Source organism: Branchiostoma lanceolatum, chromosome 7 (assembly GCF_035083965.1).
Source record: "Branchiostoma lanceolatum isolate klBraLanc5 chromosome 7, klBraLanc5.hap2, whole genome shotgun sequence".
Lineage (NCBI taxonomy): Eukaryota > Metazoa > Chordata > Leptocardii > Amphioxiformes > Branchiostomatidae > Branchiostoma > Branchiostoma lanceolatum.
In genome coordinates, this window is record NC_089728.1 from 11,407,023 (window position 1) to 11,432,206 (window position 25,184).

Sequence of the window (25,184 nt, forward strand, 5' to 3'; positions counted from 1 at the left end):
CAGCTCAACAACAAAGGACTATGGGACTCCTTAGAGATCCAGAATCCTTTGCTTTCATCTTAATTGGATAAGGTCATAGGTCAAACAAATCTAGAAGTTTTCCTTGCTTCAAACTTTGCTTCAAACAAATACGTGAAGAAAAGTACCTTCTGAACTTCAGCCAGAGGAGGATTTGGAAGCTAGAAGTAGAACAGTCAAGTATACCAAACATTTCTATGTCCATGGTATATTCAACATCATTTTTTCTACACATCCTGTTGAACTATATTTCAACAGGATGAATATAATCATACCAAGTCCAAGACATATGAGTGGTATCACAGGAGTAAGATTTTTCAAAGCAAAACCAGAAGGAGTGAGAGCAAGCCACCTGTGTCAATGTTGTCAGAAATATTCTACTGGAACAAGCGGGCAGTCTGGGTGGCTAATCGTTCTCAGGCCAACTCTTTTCTCTATAAACAAGACAGAAATTGTGAAACACAGAGGAAAACACTGGACAGTATCCAAGAAGGTCTTCCTCCATCATTGACACAGGAGGTTATCTCAACGGTGCTTGCCACCCACCATGGTCCAACACTTCAAAAAATATCCCATAACACCAAAGGGGTATTCTTTATTTAGTACATTAACCTAATAAATAACATTAATTTACATACACTGACACTAATGCTATACCAAATCACAGCACAGTTGAGTTCCATAAGGATCTCTCCCTCCGTGCAAGCACAATCTAAGGTCTTGCACAATCTAAGGTCGTCTGTTGGTTCATGACATTTGCCCAAGCCAGTCCCTGTCAACACTGGTCTGCTGTGGGCTTCTAATTTCCATTCAGAATCTCCCTTTTCGGCATGTCAACAGTGACCAAAACCATCGCAGGCCGTGGGAAGGCGGAAAAAATAGTTGGGGGGCCTTCGGTTGGTACATACTTAACACTTGCATCCTATTCAGTCTGTCGTCGCCTCTCTACCGACAGACTGCGAGTGTACGCTGTCCAAACACAACATTTCATACGATCCCCTCTATGCTAAACATTCAGCACCAGTCCCGACCTAAGCAGGCTCCTGGTATTATGTTGTCCAGATCAAAGGTGCTAATTTTATCTTCCCAATCAATGGGAGGTACTGGCTATTTTGGGTTGTCAGGGGTCTTGCCTGGTAATAAGTAAACAACATGTTTCCTGCCTGAAAATGCAGTATATATCTAGTCCTATGGATCACCTACATCTTCTAGGCAGTTAACTTTAAACATGAAATATGATGTGACCACCCACTATTACCATATAGACATGTCAACATTAGAGATGTCAGAGATGCCATAGCTCTATCTACATCAAATGTAAGCCTGGTGATTAGATTCAGGAACAGGCAAAACATGTTGCCAAGCTTATGTACAGGTCATATGACATTAATAATAAACTCTTCACAAATAAGCCATTTGAAAGATAACGTTACAAACTATTCAGCTGTATGTGAATTAACTACAGTTCTTGGTTGGGTGGACAACGGCCATTGTAATTTGCACTAAATTAAAGCTGACATATATCGCATGACCTTGTCTACATTCAGAGACATCATTGTGACAAAGGAAGCTTTAGTCATAAGTCAGCTACCAAAAACACACAATTTCTTTCATGCCAAACAGTACAGCGGACAAAAAACGAGGCATGTGATAAAACGGTCACAATCTTCCCCACCAACCTCTGCTTGGAGAGTAACATTACCCTCAAACTGAGAAGCCTTCATCTTACAACAACCCCGGCTGCTACTGAGCAAAATGACCTGATACCACTTGACACAGTGATTTGGCTTTCTCCCAAGGACCCTTGATCTCAGACAGACAACCCTTCCCTTCACAAAACCACAGTCTTACCTCAAGTGACTTCCAAACCCATACTATCAGTACATATCAAAATACTCCTACTGTACCAAATCTATTCCCCCCTCTCCCCTTATCACTGCCCATGGTGGTCTCTTCCAAGTCCCTGGGCTGAAAAACTGCCCAACTTTGAATTTAATTGCGAGAGTCCCCTGGCAGGACCTTCAAAGCTGAGTGCCGCCACTGACTGGCACTGAACTTCCCCTGCTTACCCATCCCAGAGGAGCCACCATTCACCAGGCTTATCTGCAAATGGTCTAATCATCCCTTCAAGTGTTCAATACAGTTATTACCCAGCAGGCAGGGCATTTCCAATTGCGTAGAGCACACGCTCCCCCGCTAAACTGAAAATGTTTCGCATTTATGGGCAGTAGGGGGCTTATGTGCCAAGCCTTTGATATCAACATTACTTCAACTCTCTGAGCAAGTCCCATCATATGGGTGCCCGTCCCTTATATCTAAATCTATGGGGGTTACCTCCAATAAACATCATTGCCCAGTACAGATGGGACAGGAGTCAAGTCACACACAGAAACTTTAAACCATCTGACTGACTACGGGTGATACGTGCATGAGTTTACTGTATGGTACTATGAAACGGTGTGATATACTGCTCTTCACACATGGTAATAACATTGGGTGAAAAGCCCCAACCAGCCTGGTCTTGTGTGTGTATTGAGTGTATTCATTTTAGAGTATGTATGTCAGAGCCCCAGCAACTGTGCTCATATAAAATCAACCACTTTGCAGCTGTCAGACACTGAAGATGTCAATAAACGAGGATAAAGACAAAAGCTTCAAGACTTCAAAAAACATGCCACCTGGCATGGTACTCTTGTTTTCCACAACCTTACTGAGGGACAGATGGTGCTGCTCAAAACTGCCCCATGATTGGAGGGGCCAACCAGTCACCTCTTTGATGTCTTGCCAATCCTGAAATTACCTGGAAAAGATCTAATTAACTGTGCCTGATGCCTTGGGGTACATGGCCGCACCATGCTAGCCTAAAACTACTCCCCCTGGGCTTTCTACCAAAATGACCTCATTTGCAGGGATGGACTAGAGACAAGTGATCACCTGGGCTGGGCAGCCAATATGACCAGCCAACAGCATCCCTCTGTCCTGTCACTGAAATAAAACCAGGAAAGTAACGGATATCAAAGAACAGTGTTTCTTGTACTGTCATTACTGTTACATTAGTACATTACAATCACCTATTGAACTGTCTATCATTCATTGTCCTTTCAGACTAGTCTGACAATTACCACCTAATCTACTCTCCAGAGTTAACCATCCTACATCAGCATGTCTCCAGACAAAATCTGCACAACCTGTTGCCAAAACCTTGAGAGTGATGTGGCCCCCATCTCTTTTGCACTGTAAGTCCTCTCCCAAATGAGGTGCAGGCCCTACTGAGCCCTATCTAATTCTACCCCTGGGGTATCCATTTCAACTTCTGTATACCAGCACCTTGTTAGACCAGGAAGGTATACCCAGAGGCAGCTTGAAGAAACCTTGTGTTATGGCACATTTCGTTCAATCCCCTGGGCCATAGACAGAACTGCCAGCAAATAGAGGGAGAACACCCCTGAAATTTTAAGGTGACTCCAGCTTGCCCTGAGTTTGGTTCGGTATCGGTTTCCGCCACCTCTGTGCACATGTACACACAACACCCAACAGATACACATCGATTCACAGAGATCAAACGTGGCTGGAGTTTAGCATCCGCCATCCGCTGGCAAGTCTCACTGACACTGTCAACAACCTCCCCGCTAATGACGTCATCCAATCAGGAGATTAAGGCAGGACAAATACATGCACAAAGAAGAACATCAAACAGATTCCTTTGCTTTGAAGATAGCCCCTATCTGAAAAGCCTGTATTTGGCATAAAGACAACTGGTTAATAAAACCAAACTTTTGATCAGGAGGTTATGGCATCCCTTGCTTAAGTTCCCCTGGCACTGGACCAAAAATCAGGTCCATGCCCTCTATCTATTTAAGAGGTATCAGTTTCAAAGGCATACATGTGCACATACTGTTGTCAGTTGCTGCTTGGCCACTTGGAGTTATCTTGTCTGGCTACAACAGGAAACAAGCTGAAACTCAATCTAAAAGAGTAACACTGTTTTTGGCAAGTCAAGGGATTTCCATCCAAGTCACCATCTCCCCTAATCTACGCCCCCCTCCCACCCTATCCCTACCCCTCAACCCTGCCAAATGAGGCTGATATCTTGACCAAGGGTATCAGTTTCAGTCACTCAGCCTATTAGTCATGATTTATGTAGAAGCAGACTGTTCAAGTCTGTACCACACACCACTGAAGCTTGTCCTACCATCAAACATAATTTTTAGCTCTCTTACTTTGCAATGTGCCATGTGGAGAATCGAGCGAGCCAATGCTGGTACTAGGTGATGACTACTGTCAATGAGCAACAGTTCCTGGACAGTCCTTGCTTTCTTTCTTTGAAGAAGCAGTAATCAAGACAAGGTTTATCAAAAACAGCAGTGGGTAGATGAGAAAATATATGTTTGACTTGCGGCTGATTTAGGTGGTATCATTTGTGTGAGGGCACACTGGAGGCAGTGACCTTTGTGACCTGGACCTGCCAAAAAACTAGGCCTGCAACTTTCTTCAGGTAGTAATTATACCATAACAAGAAGGCAATTGTTTTGTTTAGAACCCTTCCTCAATTTATAAGTTATCAACGAATCATGGAAGGTAGGTATTGTAAACTACTGTGAATTATTTTCCAAACTTGCCAAAAATGAGCCCCTTTCATGATTGTTTACAACTATCTATATTCCGAAGAAAGTCTCCGACACGAATTTTCACTGTACGTGTGGTAGGCACTGGTAGCACTTCTTGTCACAGGAAGTACTTCCAGAAAGTAACCACAGGTCTGATCCAGATATGTAGTATCAGTCCCTTGATACCCCAGGATAACACATGTGGTTGTTACTGAACTTCACATACTAGACATAGAGGTGCCCACCAGCAGAGTTGTGTATATGTACTTATTGTCACATTCCAAACAGTAACAACAAATGGCAAACAATCCCTGAATATGATGGTCATGGAGATAACAGCCCACAAAAATTCTTGAAAAAATGTCCAATGTATCTGCACCTAAACAGACGAGTCTGTCAAGGCTGTTTCATGTCAAGTTGTCCGCTGACATTTGCTCAAGGCCAAGGCAGGGAAAGACGGTTGGGTTTGTGATCAAGTAGAGGATAGGATTAGATAGTCCCTATCAGTATCTCAGACTCAGAGACCTTTGTCTTGTGCAGTACTGCTATGCAAATGACGAGAAAGTTTTATGTTTACTTCTGTAACAGTTATTTCTACCTCTGATGAAAGGCATGCTGACCTTCCTTTCCGAAGCGCCTGTGACTTTTCAAAATAGGCTCAACATTAGCCAGATTCTTTTTGCTAATGAATGCGAGCCAATCAGCCTTTTACCTGCGTAACTTCCGCCCAACCTGACCCACGTCAACCCAGTGGGGCAGGCACACTTCCGACTCTAATCCCTTTTCCATCTCATTTGACCACTTGATACTGAGCCGACCCCTACAAACCTTCTATTGGTTTCACGTACCTGAAGAAGTGACTAAAAATAAATATCACAGATGTTTGTCACGTTACATTTGTCAACTACTACACTCACTATATATGCACATACCACAACAGTGAGTATTATGTCGCAGTAGCTTTACCTCAAACACTGGTATGATAGGGGTGACTGCCCCTCAAGTCCTAAACACTTACTTCATAGGGCTGTTTGTTATATATTTCTGTCAAGACATCTTACAAACCACAAGTTCTACAAGATGGCGGAACATGCAACTTTGTACGGGTAATAAGCAAATAGGTCTCTGTGATGGTCTTTTCTAGTTTATTGTACGTTCACGATAATATCTTTTAATATGTACTGTTCAAACTGTGGCCCATTCAAATCAAAGTCTAGAGTTCAAAGTATGTTTGGGATAGGCGCAAGCAAAATATTTTGTTTGCATTACTACGAGATAAAACACATACAAACAATACACACTTTAGAGTAGTACAATTTAAACTTTACATCTGGATAAATTTCTATAAAAATCGGACGTTTCGGGCGTCTATCCGACTGCCCTTTTTCAACGAGAAGTTTACTTACGGATGCGTAAGTGAACTTCTCGTTGAAAAGGGGCAGTCGGATGGACGCCCGAAACATCCGATTTTTATCGAAATTTATCCAGATGTAAAGTTTAAATTGTACTACTCTATTTGCTTACCTGGATGTTTAACATTCATAAACGTAATACACACTTTACTCTAGAAATCTAAAAAGATAACAGACATTTTCCCTTTCATAGCAACTAATAAGCTTTGAACATCAGAAGATTTTTTAACAATCAATCAGATAGAACACAATGACATTTGCACGAAACAGTAGTAAGCTTTAAAACCGCCATCTGTTCAATGGACATAAAAAAGCGGTTGATCTTGCCAAAGAAGGACAGCTCATTAGCTAATAACATGCCAATTATGACATTTGCCATTATTGCGCCTGAGGACCACAAGGTTTTTGGATGTGCCACACCCACTGCAGCAGTGAGGACCAACTACCAGCTCTCACTGAGGATTATTCTGAACAGAAAACATAATTATCCCCCATTCATGCCAAGGGAGGCATGCCCAAAACAGAGTTCAGCCCTCCAAGGAAGGGGTGAAAGGTTGCCAATGTCAAATTCATGGGCAGAGATGAAAGGAGCTATGTTAGTGCCTCGTATGGCATGCCCGACTTCGGAATAAAAGACCTGCTTTTTCAGGCCCCTCCACTAGCATTCATGTACAAATGAGTAAACTGCGGCAGAATACAAAACTCCACGCCTGTCTTTACACAATAACAACATCAAAGCACCTCCCCGACACAGGCCCCCAAAACCTCCCTCTCAACTGAATACAGTTGGGGGCAGAAGCACACTCTGGTCCATTCACCAGTGGCACTTTGAAGAAAAAAGGCACAAAGGCAAAACAAGGTAGTCCTAATTTTTCAGCCCTGTCCACATCAGTAAAGGGGTGGCGAGCAGACTGCCCACCTCCCCTAAATGTTTCTTATCAGATGTGCCTTACTCCTGACGCTGTGTGTGGCACAAGGTACCTGTAAAGGAAGTGGTAAATGACCCCTACACAATGACCAGCAAGGTAAATAGGTGAGAAAAGCTGCCAGGTGAATGGCCACAATGGTTCAGGTTTATTGTACAGCTCCAACCACAAATGGCCCAAACGACCCATTGTATGAAAGCAGATACTGAGCCCCGAAAAATAAACTTTCTGGGTTTATATTTTGCAATGTTACTCCCATAGGAATGTGTATGCACAAAGAAATCTTTTTAAAAACTGTGCTCTCTGACCCTGAAAACCATAAAAATGTGTCGCTAGTCAGAACCTATGATACTGCCATAACAAACATCCATATTACACAGCCACAGACAAATTAGATTTAGCTTGAGAATACCACAAAAAGCCAACATCCATGGAATAGAAAAAAAGAAAGCCAACAAAGAATCTAAGCAACATGCAGGCAAAAACTGTTAAATGTCCTGTCTGAAAACTAGACCAAGTACTGAAGGCTACACCCTTGAAACCCAATCCTGTTCAAATTGTATAAAATAAAACAAACAAAAAAACAATGATGGTCAAAACTGCCCATAAGCCAAAATAAGCACACTGGAACTAAATTACTGGGGCCCCAGGGTGTTGTGAAGAAATGTATGCAAATTAACTTTGTTGTAATTGAGTATTCTACAGGGTAAAAATAGTTCAAAAGGCGCACAGAAAACTTGACAAGAGTATTGCGAAATGGGTGACAAGCCTCGGGAAGTAAACCAGTTGGCCTGAAGCCGTGGCACACAGAAGGAATTTGCTGGTCTTTCGGGAACCCAAGCTTCCTGCACAGACGGCCGACAAAAAACTTCAAACGGCTCCACTCCAGTCCCAGCCCGCACTTTTGCACGCAAATACCAGTCGGGGCTCGAACCCCCCACCGCGGCACAGCCTTCTCTCCCATGGAACCCGCTGTGTTTCAAAGAGCCAGGCGGTTTCAGGCACTAGATTTGATCAATAATTTCTAAAATGGTCGACAATGATCTGCCAGATGGGCTACAATGTTTTGTGAAATGAATGGGAAAAGGAAGGAAGCCATAGAAACGCCACTTGTGACACCGCAAGGTGGAGAAAAGTGAAGGAAGTTCTCACCGCGTCGGTAGCACTTCCCAAGTCACTACTCTGTCACACGCTCCTCCGCAGCGTCCTAATAAACAGCACTATTCCAACACTGAATGCGTGTACGAGTCTTTTCTGGAATACATTATACGCATGAGCGCTAAGTGGCGCGGCGCCTGGGTTCGTCGCACAGACGGTCCTGGGAAAGAGATCGTATTTTCCGCCAATAGCATACTGGGAGAAGCAAACTGTCCTGGGAACGTGTTGATTATTGGCGGGGGGACGCTGCCAGAATTCGCTACACGACAGCCGTGATTTCTGCATGACAGATCACCAGTTTTGAGGTAAGTTTTTTACACGTTATTGATATCTCAGTGCTTCTAAAATCTATATGTGCTTTCTTTGGTACCCAAAGTCTTTAGAACAAGGAACAGATATGTCGAGATAAGATCGCATGGTTCGCAAATTTGGTTTGAAAATTGTAGAAAATTTGTGTGCATTTATGCAAATTACACATGTACGCATTTCATCGCGTTGTTTTTACTCCAAATCAAAAATTAAAACATTTATATCCACTTTTGACTACACTAGGCTGACCATGTATTACCGTCGGTAGAAAACTTTGGATTATAAGTATCAAATTAGGTCGTAGCGGGAGGCTAAACTTGGATGCTACCGATCGGAAAAGATGGCTGCCGTCTTGTTTACGTGCTTGAATTTTTTTGGCAAAGTTCGTCGCCTAATTTTACGGGCATACCACCGTCTCTGTGCTGGATATTTTGCCCATGTGTCCTCCGATACCCAAAGTCTTTAGAACAAGGAACATATATGCCGAGATAAGATCACATGGTTCGCAAATTCGGTTTGAAAATTGTAGAAAATTTGTATGCATTTATGCAAATTACACACGTACGCCTTTCATCGCGTTGTTTTTACTCCAAATCGAAAAATAAAACATTTATATCCACTTTGGACTACACTAGGCTGACCATATATTACCGTCGGTAGAAAACTTTGGATTATAAGTATCAAATTAGGTCGTAGCGGGACGTTAAACTTGGATGCTACCGATCGGAAAAGATGGCTGCCGTCTTGTTTATGTGCTTGAAAATGTTTGGCGAAGTTCGTCGCCTAATTTTACGGGCATACCACACTCTCTGTGCTGGATATTTTATCCATGTGTCGTCTGATGTACATAGATAGGGCAGTGATTCACATTTGCTCCACAAATGTAATTATTAGTGGTGTGGCGACGTGGAAACTTTGTAGTTTGTGGTTTGCGGTGTGGGGGGGGGGTGTTTTTGGCAACGCCTCTGGATTGGTGCCTTTGTATGCCCTGATTCCAAGAAACAACTGATTCTTTGTGTTTTAAACGACTTACGCGAGTTTCATTTTAAAGCCTGTGTCTAGGATACTTTTGATGGGGGTTGTCATGTTCTGATGTGCCAAAATAAGTTGCCAGGCAATGTGCCATTTTGTGCAGCCAAAATTCTAGATGTGAAACAATTTGTTGACTTCTGCTCCAGAATATGGGGGTTACTTATGCAAATGTATACACCATATTCTTGACATTTAAGTGTTACAGTAGAACCTTTCAAAATTTGTTATATAAATTGTAAGGCTTAAGGTTTCAAAGTCAGCTATGGCATTTCAGATTCCACCTCTAAAGGGAGGTAGTAGCTGGGTTAAAGTAAGTTAGTTTATGATGTTATTGTAATTTTTTAACCATGTCAGTCAACACACAGTAACCAAAAGTTTTCATTGCAGAAATGGCGGACAGTGAATCATCTGGTGATGATCTACCGCTGGCCAGGTTTCAATTGGAGAAGTCAATACCTCTCCGGACTTGTACAGAAATGGCGGACAGTGAATCATCTGGTGATGATCTACCACTGGCCAGGTTTCAATCGGAGAAGTCAACACCACTCGGGACTTGTACAGAAATGGCGGACAGTGACATGTCGTCAGAGGATGACCTGGCCCGGTGTCTACCGGAACAATCACCCCCAACAACTCCAACTAAGACACCCACAGTGACACCCAGGAAAGACAAGAAGCGGATGCTAACTCCAAACTCCAAGTCTCTACCTCAGCCTTCCTCTAAACGGCAGATCACAAGTACTCGGAGGAAGGAGGACAAAGTGCGTTCCCTAGTGCGGGGTTATCTGTTGCAAAATATGGAGGAAGGTAGTAAGGAAGACATTGTTTTGATGGATAAGGTGCTAACAGGAATTCACAGTCACGGCGAACAAATGGCTAAGTACTGTTCCAGCAAAGAAGAGGAAGAAGCTATGGAAGCTACAACCAAGATAACGAGTAGGACATTGATTAGACTAGTAAAGACTATTTTTGAAGTGGATTATAACCCTGAAGACAAGACTCTGTCATGCATAAGATGGAAGCCAACGGTGTTGGACGGCCTGCAGCTGGCCACAGACGACACGACTCAAATACAGAACATTAGAACTTTGATCGACAAAGTAGATGTGGACCTGGAGGAAGGATGGGCAAACATATCCAAGTTTGGAGCGGAGCATGCGATGGCCTCACATTTTGCAGCCTTGTGGGTCAAAAGGAACAAGCTTGTTTCTACCCTTGTCCGCTTGTACAGGGAGCACATTGACAGTCTCAGAGAACACGAGAAAAGCGGGTCACAATTGTCCAAAGAGCAGCGAGTGAAGCTCTCTGAAGAGATGAAGGCATTTGAAAACCTTGTGAGTGTTGGAATAAGGGAAAGAGTGATTGATGATGTTCCTGAGTCATTGTTCAGCCAAATTGCATCAGCCCTCCCTGATGAATGTCCCCTTATACATTCAATTTTGCAAACGCTGGTGGTGAAAGATGATAGGTCGCAAAACAAGGTGAAAACAAATGCTTTCAAAATGAAGAGTGCGACACATGCCCTGTGTGCCCTATTGGACCTTCGCAGTTCGAGGGCCAGTAACGATGTGACCATTTTGTTTGGCCTGGTTTCTGTATCCTATGGAGCAGGCAAGCAATTTGTAACGCTCCTACAGCATCTTGGCCTATCTGAAAGCTGGGACACGCTAATGAGTTTCATGGGTAAAAGGCTGGACAACTTTCAGACAACAATCGACGACAAGTTTGGAGACAGTGGCCCTGTCATGTTCGCTTATGACAATATCAATATTCTCAGAGCTGTCCGACACATGAGAGTCATGAAGGGCAAGGCGCACATGTGGAATTTCACAGTACGTATGGCGATTAAACCAAACTTGGAAGGCATCAAGGAGCTGTTTACAGCAAATGAGACTTCAGAGATGCCCCAAAAACCTGTAGAAGACCTGACTGCAGACGATGTCTTCCTCCATTCCCATCCAGATTTGGCACAGGTGTGGGAAAAGGCTAAGGACGACTACTTCCTTGACCTGCTTGATACAGCACTGAACAAGCTCCCCAAAGACATCCGAGACCAAGCTGACAAGACCACAACACAACAGAAAACTTGGCTGTCAAAACAAGAACTCAAAAACTCCCACACCTACACAATTGGCCAAAGTCCTGCAGCTCCCCCAAACTCTAAAAAAACAGACATTCTTGTATTGCCGTTATCCACCGAAAACGAAGCAACGCTTACAGGAACAGCCTGTATAAATGAGGAATTTGCCCGAGAGTTCAACATTCCCATTGAAAGAAGTGTCACAAAGTACCTTCCATTTGATGAGAATAGCATCAACTTCGATATTTCACTAGCCAGGAAGAGGTATGAGTTCAACCTAAGCATAGAGCAACACCGTGTTGATCAAGATGTTCTCCTGAACAGCATGTCAAATGATGCCTGGGCTGAAGATGAGCATGTCCCTGTAAACATGATGGAGGATCAACTTGAGAAAGATGACGACGAACCCAACGAACCAGAAAACTCCAGACATCTGGGTCCGCTGAGAAGAAGATGGAAGGAGGAGGACGAGAAGATGGGAAGAGTAGTCGCAGACATGCGGGATAAGCTGGCGAGTGCCAAAAGGGCAGGGAATGCCGCAGACATTCTAGAGTTTAGACAATATGTATTGGACACCAAAGATTGTTGGTTTAAGATAAGAGATCATTTAGGACGTAGCATTGTACATGCAGTAGTAGAATTAGAAGATGTGAACCTTTTGCAACACATATTGGATGCAGGGGTAGATGTAGATTGTGAAGAGGGATGTGGGGCAACTCCCCTATGCCTTGCCGTGCTAAGACATGACAACAACATGGTACGGTGTCTGATAGAAACGCAGGCAGTGTCTGTAGATGGCCCCGCCTTCCTTCATTTTCCGTCACCAGTTTCAATAGCTAGTAGATTAGGACACAATGACTCACTCCAGATTATGGAAGGGTCACTACCATTACCTGTGGAGGATGAAAACTTGAACATGTTGTTTGCCAGTGAAGGATGTGAAGAGATAGGTAGTGATGTGGACACTCTGATATGTCAAATGGAGAGAGTACAGGTAGAGGAGGAAGAGGAAATGTACACATTCCACAGAAAGAATGCCCCAAATGTCACTGTGGGTGATGGGCTGACAAACAAGAACCACCTGCACTGTCGACTCAGTGATGAAGTGGCATTTGGGTGGACAACAGAAATGCCAGGTGACATGCACACTTCTGGATATGCTGAGGAATGCTTCGCAAAATCACAAGGACCTGGAGGACTCTTTCATATTATCTCCGACGTAATCAAAAGAAAGAAGGTAAAAAAAGAAACATATGGTAAAGACAAATTCAAGGAAAACAACCTTCAGCTTATAAGAGAGGCCAACAGGGACGTCGCCTATGGATATGGTCTCGCGGCAGTGTTAGAGTTCGCCTGCTCTAACCTGTTCCCTTCTGAAGCAGAGCTGTCAAACTGCGAGCAAGATCAGGGACCACTACTTGTGTCAAAGTTCAAGGACTGGATTGCCTCATGTAGTGAAGATGACGTTGCTTTCAGATACAGGATTCAAAGTGTTTCACTGTTCGGACCACTCAATAGGCTGTACTACAGTTCCATCAAGAATGGAGACGGGCGTGCCCGGGAAGCAGTGTGGATGATTCTACTACCAGTATTCTCACAGTCCAAGAAGAAAAACTATTGGATAGAGGCTCTCTCACATGTTGTCAACATGACAGCTGCATGGCCAATTGCCATCAGGAGAATGGTGCAGGAGAACTGCTCAGTCAGTGTTGATGGCAGAGAAGGCCACAACATTGCAATTGATGAATATGTAGAAACCCACCTGGTCAAACCATTGAAGCAATACTGTTCTGGCCAAACCACACTGAAGACTCTGAAGCGACTGAATGTAAATTTACAGCTTATTGGTAGCGCTAGGGCTTGTTACAAGTCAAGAAGTGGTTTTGATGTCCACAATACAAAACGTCATAGTGAGCCGTCTCCATTCCAAGATCAGATCTTTGTAAGTCTTTTCTGTTTGAAAGAACGTTTCTTCATGCACGATCCTGGACGCCGAAAGGTCAAGATGTATCCTGGTAGTGACAGTGAGAAATTTGTACCAAATGACAGATGTGATGTGTACAGCAAGGGCTGTGAAAAGGTTAGGTCAAATTTCAACAGGAAAATGTATGACATATTTCCAAGTAGACGTAGGGTACCATCTGTGTTCAGAGAAAATGTGCCCCCAGAGTGATTTTATTAAGTGCTTTTGATTGCTTTCCGATGTTTGTAGGTAATGCTATAGAGATAAACGACAGCAATAAGTGCTGTGTGAAAGTGTGTTTCTCTAATGTGTAACAGCCAATAAGTGCTGTCACGCATCTGTAAGCTCATAGAGATACCAACTTTCACTCAGCACTTATTGGCTGTTGTTCTCTCTCTAGGAAATTACCAATGTGTAACAGCCAATAAGTGCTGGGTGAAAGTGTGTATCTCTAATGTGTTACAGCCAATAAGTGCTGTTATGCATCTGTAACCTTATACTAGAAATACACATTCACTCAACATTTATTGGCTATATGTATGTGTTAGCAAATTTGTATATATTTTGTACTACTGTTCTTACAGCATTGCATATGCCAGCAGCTTTGAGTGATGTGATTTGACAGTGGTGATTTGATATGCTACCTTGTAGAACTCATGTGTCCAGGGCTGTTATGATCCCTGTTTCTTTGTAGCATTGTATATACTGTCAGGTTTGGGGGAGATGTGACTTAATTTGGAGCTGTACTTCACAAGAATGTAAATAAAAGATGATGCATTTTACTTTGTGGTGTACAGATTGCTAGGTACCTCATAATGAAAACTGTTATTTTTAGTAATTCACAGAGATCTTCCAGTCAATTCAGCAGTTATTTAATAAGATCAGAGCTTTAAGAACTAACATTCTTTAGCAACACAACACATATGTTCATAAGGAAAGGTAATATCACCTATCCTATCAAGAGTAAAAAAACCTTGACAATTGACATGAACTTGGTCTATACCAAAATAATGACACAAAGTGACAAACCCTGTCAAAATACTGAAATTCCAAAGATGAAAACATATAGAAGCCTTTCATAGAGAACTTGACAAAACAACATTCATGGATGTCAATTGAAAAACAACATTACACTGTTCATACAAAAGTGTGTTGCAGCCATTAAATGTTGAGTGAATGAATGTGTATCTCTATGGGGTTATGGATGCATAACAGCACTTATTGGCTGTTACACATTAGAGATACACACTTTCACACAACACCTACTGACTGTCACACATTGGTAATGCTATAGAGAAAACGGCAGCCAATAAGTGCTGAGTGAGAGTGTGTATCTCTATAAGGTTACAGATGCATAACAGCACTTATTGTCTGTTACACATTAGAGATACACACTTTCATCCAGCACTTATTGGCTGTTACACATTAGAGATACACGCTTGCACACAGCACTTAATGGCTGTATTTGTCAGGTAAGATGATAATCACCAATCCCATCAAGAGTAACAAAACCGTGACAATTGACATTAACTAGGTCTATACCAAAATAAGGTAATATACCCTGTCAAAATATAGAAATTCCAAAAGATAAAAAACAAATAGAAGCCTTTCATAGAGAAATTGACAAAACAACATTCATGGATGTCAATTGAAAAACAACATTGGTAAAAAACGGCAGCCAATAAGTGCTGAGTGAATGTGTATCTCTATAAGGTTACAGATGCATATCAGCACTTATTGGCTGTTGCATAACAGCACTTATTGGCTGTTACACATTAGAGATACACACTTTCACCCAGCACTTAATGGCTGTATTTGTCAGATACTTAAGACATTACCTCATGAATAAAGAGATATGTACTTCATTCTGAACAGCAGACTCTGCCATCCTCCCTGGAAGGATGTACAGAGATGCCACCTTTTTGGTAGGACCCTTGGGGACTAATACCTCTTGTAGGATTTCTTTCCTTACTAACACACGGATGAATCTCTGACACATCTTAACATTAAAACCAGAGTTCTGTCCACTTCCAAATTCGGGCAGCTGCTCCAACTTGTGTTTCTTCACCTCCTTCCCAGTTCCGAGTCCCAGGAAAACTCTGGCCAATAGGGATGCTGGGGGCTGTGGCACCGTGTGTCGCACGGAGGATGCACACCTGACCATGGCGGCAGCTTCTCTACCTAGAACAATTTCTCTGGCCACAGTTTGACTCCGACAATTGTCACAGGTATTGTTACAGTTGTAGCTAGACGTGTCTTCAGAGAAGGCCTCGAGTAGTAGCTTCCTTCTGCACAGTTCCGTTTCACCGTAATGTACCATGCCAGATAGTCTTTTGAGAGCTTCGTCTCTGTACTGCCCATCTTCTATTTCGCCGACCCTTTTCACGTGAAGAGACTTGTCCTCTGGCTTGAAGAGGAGCACTGCTTTGGCCAGCCTTCCATCCCTCCCGGCCCGTCCGGACTCCTGTAGGTAGTCTGGGATAGAAGACGGACATCCCAGGTGGACAACAAACCTGACATCAGGTTTGTCGATGCCAGCACCTGCAGCCTTGGTTGCCACCAGAACATCCTTTTCTCCTCTCTGCCAGTCGAAGAGACTCTGGCGACCCTCTGCCTCGTTTTGTCCGGTTCCTACGCCGTGGTACTTCACTGTTTTTATACCATGTTCTTGCAGGTGGTAGTGGATGTCTTTGACATCATCTACTGTTTGACAGTAGACAATGCCAGACTGTCCCATGTGGTCGCGAACAACACCACACACCTGATCATGGCATTTTTCTCTCGTCTTGGCCTTCATGACGACAGAATACTCAATGTTCCTTCTGTCCACTGAGGTGTAGAAGGTGCGGCAGTCCCCCATTGTGAGATTTTCAATGGTAAACTGCTTTGTTGTTGGCGTCGCAGTTGCAGTACATGCCACAATCTGTGTTTTGAGGTCCGAGAGTTTTGAAAGCTGCAGGTAGGTGGGACGGAATTCATGTCCCATCTGATCCATGCAGTGGGCCTCGTCCACCACCACCATCTCCAAAAGCCCCCTTGCTTTCAAGTCCACCACACAGTCCCAGATCACTGGCTTGTTCAGTAGACTTTCTGGTGTGATTATAAGCAGCTTTGTCTTCGGTTTGTCACTTCTGAGGTCGTGGATAGTGGTGATGAGGCTAGCCTCTGCTGTCAGATGGGACACAAAAATGGCCGGAATACTCTTCTCCTTGTATCGCCTCAGGAAGTCTGTTCCAAGTGCAATCAAGGGGACAATTACCACAGATACACCTTTCCTCAGGAGGGCTGGCAGAGTAAAACACAGAGTCTTCCCACCCCCTGTAGGCATAACAAGAAAGGTGTTTTCCCCATTGTGTACCGCTTCTACAATGGCTCTCTGTCCCGGTCGGAAAGACGGGAGTTTGAATACCGTTTTGAGGCACTCCTCCAAAGGGTCGTCGACGTTTGTGTACGAGATCGGCTGGCAGGTGGCATGGATGATGTCAGCATCCTGTGGTGGAGGCTGCTCTGACAACATCTTTACGTAGATGGGCTTACAGAAAATTGCTGGGTACCTCATGTTGTTGTGCATCTTTAGAATGTACCACAGATGATAGTGCACCTCTTTGTCTTTTCCGTGTACACTTACAGTGTATGGTGGCTGCCCACTTGAGAAGGAGTGCAGGAAGTCTCCTGCGTGAAGGACAATACCTGCCTTCTTCGCAGCTCCTTCTGGTGTTAAGGCGGTGACTTGAACAGTCAAAGCCGGGCTTTTCACGGAGAACTCCTCGCCTGCTGGCTCCTTTGCCTGAAATTGACAAACAACAATAAGTACAATGACCCATCTACCGCGTTTCACTTTTCCTCCATATAAGCAAGCAAAAGAGGCATCAAACATTATAACCATCTAATACATCTGATCATGCAAAGACAATAGAACAAATAAGGAAAGAAACCATCAAGGATTTAATACATTTTTTTAAGCACAAAGTTTAAGACATTTCACCAGGATGGATTCAAAACAGTAGATCACGGGTAGACATTAGTGGGCTCTCAAACCCAGGAGCACCCACAAAATGGAATGCCACTGGCCCACCAAAAAGCATCTAAAGACGTCAAAAACAAGCCAAACCTAACATCTGCTTGGAGAGTCTACCAGGCAGGGGTGATAATTTATGCATTACAATACAGCACAGTGCAAATGTCGCCGAAGGAATGCCAAGTTTATGGAAGAATGGAAGTAACAATTTCACGGGGCAAAGTGACTCAAATATGGGCAAAGATCATAATATTTATCATATTATATAAAGATTATTAAAAGTGGGTGAATTCCGTGTGTGAATTCCGTGCGCCAAAGCTGCCGGCTTGTTTGTAAAATAATTCTAGCATTAGCGTCTGTCCTACCCGAAATCTGCATTCTCTCGAACTACACTTTCAGATACATTAAACCCAAATCCTAAAAAATTCAAACGTACCTCGATGTCCTGCAGTTTCTGCTTCATCTCCTGGAAACACATCAGGTTCAACTTCTCCCGTGCCGCTTTCTCGGCTGCAGCGTCTGGTTTGTTACCATGCTTGGCGCGATAGTGTACGTCCAGACCGGCTCCTTTCTGGAAAAATACTCCATTACCACTGCAGGAATCGTGGGGGCAAGGTACCCTCCCCTCTCTGGAGGCACGGCGGGCGCTATCTCGCAGGTTTTTTGAACCATCTCCGTCGTTTTCCTGTCTCTCTGCCATCTCCAAACCGTTGTGACTTTGGTCTACTAGTTTTAATTGATGCATAGATCTTCATTTTGCCACCTTTTTCCCGCCAGAGAGTCTCAGCCATGTTTAACAATCGCACCGACCTTTTGTTTTTGTTGTGAAATACCGCGCGTGTGTCTCCGCAGAGCTATTTTGGGAAGCCCATGACGTAGCAGTGACGCTGCATATATTATTTCTCGGGTTCCCCGGGCGATCGGGTGCGTTCGGCCTTCGTCGGGTCCTTGCATACATTAACTCGACCCTCGGCGGCTGGCTGCCGGCCGCCTCATTAATATGCGGGCGCCATTTTGAATGGAATTATACCAGCGTCCTCCGGAGAATGCCAAACTCCCTTCCGTAGCAAACTCCCTTCCGTGGCTAAATCCCTTCCGTGACATAACTCCCCTTTGTGACGGGGTATCTTAACAGCGCCAACAATAAGGTACTTTGTAAATCTTCGTTTCTCAGAACGTATCACCATTGTACAGCATTTTACCCCCCAAAATCGTCAACTTGCGTCTTGTTTTAGGCCGTGCTAGTTAGAAGAAATAACGGTTAACTGTAGATGATCGCCCATTCTGGCTTACTAATTCTGGCGTGCACACATAGTTAACTATTCTGAGGATCTGTCAAGAACAAACAAAACAAAAGAAAACAGACAGCTGTGAATTCTAAAAAGTTTATTTTGTTGAGCTTGATCTGACATAAATTTATTTCTAAGCCCACGATTTAAACCTATGGCTTCTCCGGGGCGCTGGGTACGAGCGTGACTCTGTCATCAGACCGCGTTCGTTTCTACAACTTGTCATTAGCCGATCGCTGAGAAAATGGGACCACAATCACCGGAAAATAGCCTACTAGACCACAAGAAACAGCAAAATCTACAAGGTAGACTGATTTTTTAAACGACGGGCCAGGAGAAATTGCTACCATTACGATGCTGGTAAAATGCGGGCGGGAGAGGAGAAAGTAATTCATTTCTCTGGAAGTCGTTTACTTCGGCGGAATGAAATGACTCTTGCAGCGATGCGAAGTCAAAGCAAAGACGGCGAGATTTAACACATTACGGCATGCCATGGACTGGGTTCCAGCATATGTCACGAGTTAGATCGGCCCAAATTGTTTTCAGGCGGACACACTTCTATTTCATTACCGTCGGAGTTGAAACAGAATTCCAGCGAAAGCCCAGAAATTGAACTAAATTAATTACGGCTGTCTCCGAATCGAGTCCGTCTTTTCAAGTGTCTTTGATGGTTACCTCGGTACTTGTGTACTTGACACGTAGTAATTAGGTTGTCTGCAAGTCATCCACATTTCTGTTTATCCCAGAAATAAATACGTTTTTTCCCTGCTTTTTTTCTGGAGTGAATGAAGATACGGTGCACTTTTACTACATTTGGTTCGAGTTATTTCGCTTTCTCGTGGCCACTACTGACCGCTTTTTTTTTCATTCTAACGTTACGTTGTAGAAAGCGACTTGGTGTTTGTTTCAAAATCTGTTCATTTTGTGGTGTGCCTTTCACAAACTTGCTCTGTTACCGTCCCAGGGGAGGAAGAGATTTGCAAACGGATAACGACAGAGAATTATCCAAAACCCCGATGCGGAAAAGAAGGCATGGGGAGCATAGACATTGATACCCGGGTTGGGGGATGTAACAAAACACAGCAACATAGGAAGTTGGTTACTTTATACGTTACCGGTGGTTGGCGGCCGCCTTTGTAAGTTGCGAGCTGTAACCCTGTTGCATTTTTCTGTCGAGCGATGAAATCTTCAATCCCCCTGTAACGTCCTGTGTTGAAGTGGGCATTGACCACGAAGGAATCGCCTGAAAAACAAGCAAGGAAGAGACGACGCCATGTGAGCCCGGGGTGCTGTCAAAGTGATTACCAAATTTCCTGAGAAAGCTGCGCCCCACTTCTGGAAGCAATTTTGGTGGCAGACAAAACCAGTAAACAAGTCCCAACTTAGAGGGAACGAGTTTTTACGGAGCCAAAAAGCGCAAACCACATTAAAAAAGTTCCACCAGTGGGCGATCTGGTGGCTATTTTCCCTCCCCAGAAACTCTTGACGACTTGAAAAACAAGCAGTAAACGACCATAGAAGCTGGAATCCCGTGGAGAAAATTTGATTCATCTGGGACGGGAATGCCAGAGCTTCAAAAGCAGTCCCACCATTTCTATTCATGCTGTCGGCATGAATCGAAGTCCATTTTCCATCGCATGGTAACAATTATGTGTTTTGTACTATGAATCGAGAAAAGCACGCGTTACAGTGGCAAGGTTTGTGTGGCAAGCGAGGTACTTTGGTTTACTTTGGAGAGGCGAGCAAGCGGGGAAGCTCGCACATTTCGACAGAAAAGGCCAGGGAGCTACAGTGTAAACAAAACCTCTCCAAGATCCGAGTTACAAGCGAACCACCAAACCGCACGAGTTGAAATCGGGCCAATTTTCAACACCGAAAGAACGAAGACAACACGACGGTACTCACCCTCTGGACTTTCCCGCCTCTTGCAGGCTGTTGTCCCGTCCATGGAGACCAGCGAAGGGAAGAAAAAACAGACACAAACGTTAGCATCTGGCCGGAGAATCAAATGGGCAAATGACTCAACGGGCATATCGAGCGAAGAGCTCGGGAGCGGAGGCCACATGTGCCCGACGACGCTTACCGTGCTTGCTCTGAAGCTTGCCCATCACGGCCTGCTCGCTACATCGAGGTTCGCGATGCCACCAGCTACAGTCCACGCAACTTGGGTTGTAATTCCGGGGGTAAAATTCGCCGGTTGCGGTCGTCCAAGTCCTGAAAAATATGCAGTAGCGCGAGTGTTGAGGGAGCTTTGGCGGGGCAGCCGAGCTCTTGCCAAGCGATTGTCGGCACTCTTTGCACAACCCGACCCGGGTGTGAGGGCGGGACAAACCCTGACCCCGCAGCTGTTGGCACAACACTACCTAGCTGCTCAAGTTACACGCACACTGCCTGATGAGACCTCAGGCAAGATTGGGTCGGGCTGATACCACAGGCCAGGGCGATCACACATACGTATGGATGGCTGGACTGTACCATTACCAATACCAAAGAGGTGTGTCTAATCGCGGAGTCATTTTTGTATCCAGTTTACAATAACGCATAATATTGCCAAATTCATAAAGTCAGTAAACAATCTTGTATGCTATAAGGTAGTAGTTGAATCAATAAGCAAACGAGCTTATATGAAAAAAGGATTTTATGTTAGCGAAGTAAAGAAAAAGTATAAGTTTTCTCCCTTGGAACTTAGTAGAACATTCCAATCAATGTTGTGTGTCCTCATATTGATTATATGAACAACATGATCAATTACTCAGTAAAGCAGAACGTTTTCATTTCAGACAATTGTCTCCTTGAGATGTTTTTATAACATTCCCGATAACTGAAAATGTTTCCCCTCTGCCTGCGATGCTAATTCCAACTGATTTGAGTAAATCACTCTTTGTGGTTCATTAACTCTCCCTTAGAGGTTTGTGCTGATGACGAAAACGAACTATGTGGTGAGAGAATTTCATTGATTATTCTTTGTGTCTAGATTCTATATGACAGCCTTCGTTGTCCTTAAATGTTATACATGCGTATGTCTGTCACTTATGCATGTTATGACATAATTGTCCTTTTGCTTGCAGTGAAATACACTGAGTCAAGTGACTGAGACCTACTGAGGTAAAATCAAAATTCTCCATAGCGGTGTGTATTCTCCAAAAGCTTGTATGAACTACTCGCTGATACTCACCACACTATAGCTTGTTTTCTTTGCAGATCCCATTGTGGTGAGCATAAGTAAAACAAACTGGTAAATAGGCTTTTCGGTGTAAAATCCCAGTCTAATCTTGAAGGGGTGTGAATATCCCAATCACGTGGTATGATTACGCAGTTTAAATCGTCAGGGACGTGTTTGATATTAGGGATCGATATAATGATGACAGCGAGCCCAATTCTAGCTGACACGTAACAGGTTCGCAGTCAATGTTAACCGTTCCCTGTACGCTAATATATCGTGTGCCGCCGATGTTTTGATACTTACTAGTGACATAAAGTGTGATGTGGAATAATTGATTGTCCTAGAGCCGACCAAAAGGTGTAGATGGCTTTGTGGGCTACGAGTTCTGCAACTTTACCAGTGAAGAAGACTACGCGTGAGCGTGTTCACACAAAAAACGAAGTTCACTGCAACACTTTCCTTTCACCAAGGAGGTTGCTTTCACGTATTTTACTTTCCTATGAATATAAACCTAAATTAGAATATGACCAGCTCCAGTTACAAATGAAACGGTGCAATTCAAATTGGACATGTCTTAAACCAAATACTAGTATGGCCGATCGATCAAGCTTCTAACTTTGCGGCACGTTTGCTTCATCATTCGCAGAATATTTGGCAGCTATGGGGTCTCGCCTTTGATCGACACGCCGTAAAGGGAGGGGTTTGTAAGACTATCGCTGATTGGTTCTCCAGCCTCAAGCGAGCAAATTTTACATAACCAGTGGCTGATTGGCCCAGAAAGTCGGGGAATATTGGTACATCAACAGGGATGGCCTCAAATCCACCTGTATTCAAACACTAAACGCTGCTTGCACAATTTACATAAAAGGGCCGGAATCATTAAGCTTGGCACAAATAACGCTTTTACAACATTTCCGTCAGCTGCCGCCAGAGGAAAAGGCAAAAAAGCTGTTTGAAGGCATCGTGATGCCGTGAGACCGCTGCTTTTTCTGAAGGCCTTGCCGCTCACTCCGGAAAAGTCGCGGAGCCAGCCCACTCGCCTGATCATTCTGATTTTGCGATATTAGCCCATATCAAAGGCGGCGGCTGCTTTCATCGTCTGGCTGGATGGGCATATTGATTGATTCGCAAGAGAAGTGTGGAAAGGTTTGTGTATTGCGGTCGTCAAAGTAAACAGCGGAACGACGTAATAGAATTGGATATCAGTGCACCACCAGTATCTAAGAAAAATTAATATTTGTAAACTTTATACTGATATTACTAGCTAGGCAAACCACGACTTCTAGTATGAAATAGTGCTATCTCACAGGCAATCGGACAAAATCCATTTCTGCCCAAACATAAAACGCGAAATATAGTATTTCCTCTTCCCTTGCCTCTCCTGACTAGCTTAGCCAATTATACATGCTTCGTATTTTGCTTATCTTTCATACCACGTCGAGCCGCTCGCACTTTCTGATGTACGATCTTTTCCCGCTCTGAACAGATGCACGCCGGCAGGGACTAGGCTTTCTCATCCGTTTGCTCGTGATCAAAAGGTATCGAAATGATAGGGAATGCCAGCCGACCGGGGGCGAGAAAAGCACCGCCTCTGTCAAAAATCAAAGATATCAAAGTGTCAAGATATGGGCTTGAGTTATGGGAGCTCTTCTGCCCCGCGCGAAAAATGCATTTGTCGGTTGGAGTCATCAACATATCGCAGAATCTGCCAAACGCAAATATAGTCCTTGCGTCGGCAACCTGATAGCGAATCAAACAAACTAGAAAGAAGTCGATGGGTTTCAAACTCGCGCGCCGACAAGTTAAAGCTTCAACATCAAAGACAAATATACAGACTGGCAGGATTGATTCTGCAGACCGAATATGGCGAGTTCTGAGCTTTGGTTTCTAGTAGTAGATGGAGCACCTTTGGTCGATCATAATGAAAAGAAAGTGAAATGAGATAGTATAGCGGTGCTGTCCTCCTGTATCATTACTTTTGTCTTCGTTCAAAGAGGGGAATACAAAAGGAGAATGAAGTAACCTTACATCATGCCTGTGGATAAAAGTGTGCTCATCCCTAATGTAGTTTGAATCACAGCACGGAGTCTATCATGTCAGCTCCCTCTGATCTTGCTGTGAAATTCTGTGCGAAAGAAGATAAGTAAGGAGACGGAGTGAAAGTAAAGAAGGTGTTAAGCTTGACATTACACGGGTGAGTTGGGCATATCTTCTTCAAAGAACTGCGTGTTGAGAGAGGGAGAAGGCCATGGGGAAAGAGCAGAGAGTCAAAGACATAGATTCAAAGGAAAATGAAGGGATGTCCTTTTATGTGTGATAAAAGGTTTTGCATGACGTCCGCTCCGAAAGATAAGTTGATAAATATCAGTATGAATATAATAACGTGGTACTCTCTAAGCCGCAGAGGTCTCTCAGAGTCTCTGGGCACTCTGCGGCTGGAGGGGAAAGAAAAACACTACGGGGTTCATTTAAGTTTCAGAGGGCTGCTTATGTATGGATAAGTTCATTACTGTTAAACGTCTTCCTCGTGGTCTGTGGGCGGTAGAAATGGGGCCCGTGGCATATATGTGTCTGAGAAAGGCATATTGGAATGCATATTTCACTGCATGCTTCATCGCTACGAGTATCAAAGAGTGAGGCCTACATGAAGCTTCAGTACAGAAATGAGATTGTGTAAGATACGGCGAGTTGAGCGCTAGAGGGCGCTAATTTGGAGGGCGAGCGAGGTAAAACTGGACGAGGACGTTATCCACTTTTCAGGCTATCTACCATAGCCTCTACCAGGCCCTGTCCTATAGCTGCAGAAAAATAGTAGATATCGGCCGAGGTAGTCCGCTATACAGGGTAGTCCGCTATACAGTAAAGCTCCATTATCGATCGATAATGGAGCTTCACTATATAGCGGACTACCCTGTATAGCGGACTACCTCGGCCGATTTCTACTATTTTCCCAGCGATAGGACGGGGCCTGGTAGAGGCTAATCTACCAGACCTCTAGGCGTACTGAAAAGCAGTAGAACTTGGCCAACTAGGGGGGTATTTTAGATTATAGGAGTGCGCACTCGTCCGCGGAGATGTCCAAGAGACTTGAATAATGGTTTTGCTGCTCGATCGCTACTGATGATGATGCTACTTAATAAAATCAAGGCTCAGTTACAGGATAGTAATAAACTTGATGACAATAAGGTGACGCCATGGAAATTTTGTCT

The 25,184-nt window shown here is 43.9% G+C and overlaps 3 protein-coding genes across 4 annotated transcripts in view; 1 reads left to right on the forward strand and 2 right to left on the reverse strand.

Annotated features, from left to right (window-relative positions):
• The window catches only part of LOC136439261 (protein naked cuticle homolog 2-like), a 40,239-nt gene extending 18,933 nt beyond the window's left edge, over window positions 1-21,306 (reverse strand). The window contains exons 1-3 of one of the 2 annotated variants that reach the window (XM_066434576.1): window positions 20,896-21,306; window positions 20,718-20,744; window positions 19,916-20,055 (exon numbers count right to left, since the gene is read on the reverse strand). In XM_066434576.1, coding sequence (XP_066290673.1) covers window positions 19,916-20,055; window positions 20,718-20,744; window positions 20,896-20,920 — 192 coding nt within the window. In that variant the 5' untranslated portion in view covers window positions 20,921-21,306. The remainder of the gene's footprint in view (window positions 1-19,915; window positions 20,056-20,717; window positions 20,745-20,895) is intronic. The other variant, XM_066434577.1, reaches the window with a different exon arrangement.
• LOC136439254 (uncharacterized) lies at window positions 8,145-14,287 on the forward strand. The gene is made up of 2 exons (XM_066434546.1): window positions 8,145-8,426; window positions 9,850-14,287. Exon 2 carries the CDS (start codon window positions 9,852-9,854, stop codon window positions 13,713-13,715), a length of 3,864 nt encoding a protein of 1,287 aa, XP_066290643.1. The 5' UTR covers window positions 8,145-8,426; window positions 9,850-9,851; the 3' UTR covers window positions 13,716-14,287.
• LOC136439255 (uncharacterized) lies at window positions 14,362-17,425 on the reverse strand. The gene has a single exon (XM_066434547.1). The coding sequence runs from the start codon at window positions 17,389-17,391 to the stop codon at window positions 15,340-15,342; it is 2,052 nt and encodes a 683-aa protein (XP_066290644.1). The 5' UTR covers window positions 17,392-17,425; the 3' UTR covers window positions 14,362-15,339.
• Window positions 21,307-25,184: the final 3,878 nt, after the last annotated feature.

What these genes read in the sequence shown, in the direction of transcription:
- LOC136439254 (XM_066434546.1), top strand. Translation starts at nt 9,852, where the DNA reads ATGGCGGACAGTGAATCATCTGGTGATGATCTACCGCTGGCCAGGTTT.
- LOC136439255 (XM_066434547.1), bottom strand. Translation starts at nt 17,391, where the DNA reads ATGGTTATAATGTTTGATGCCTCTTTTGCTTGCTTATATGGAGGAAAA.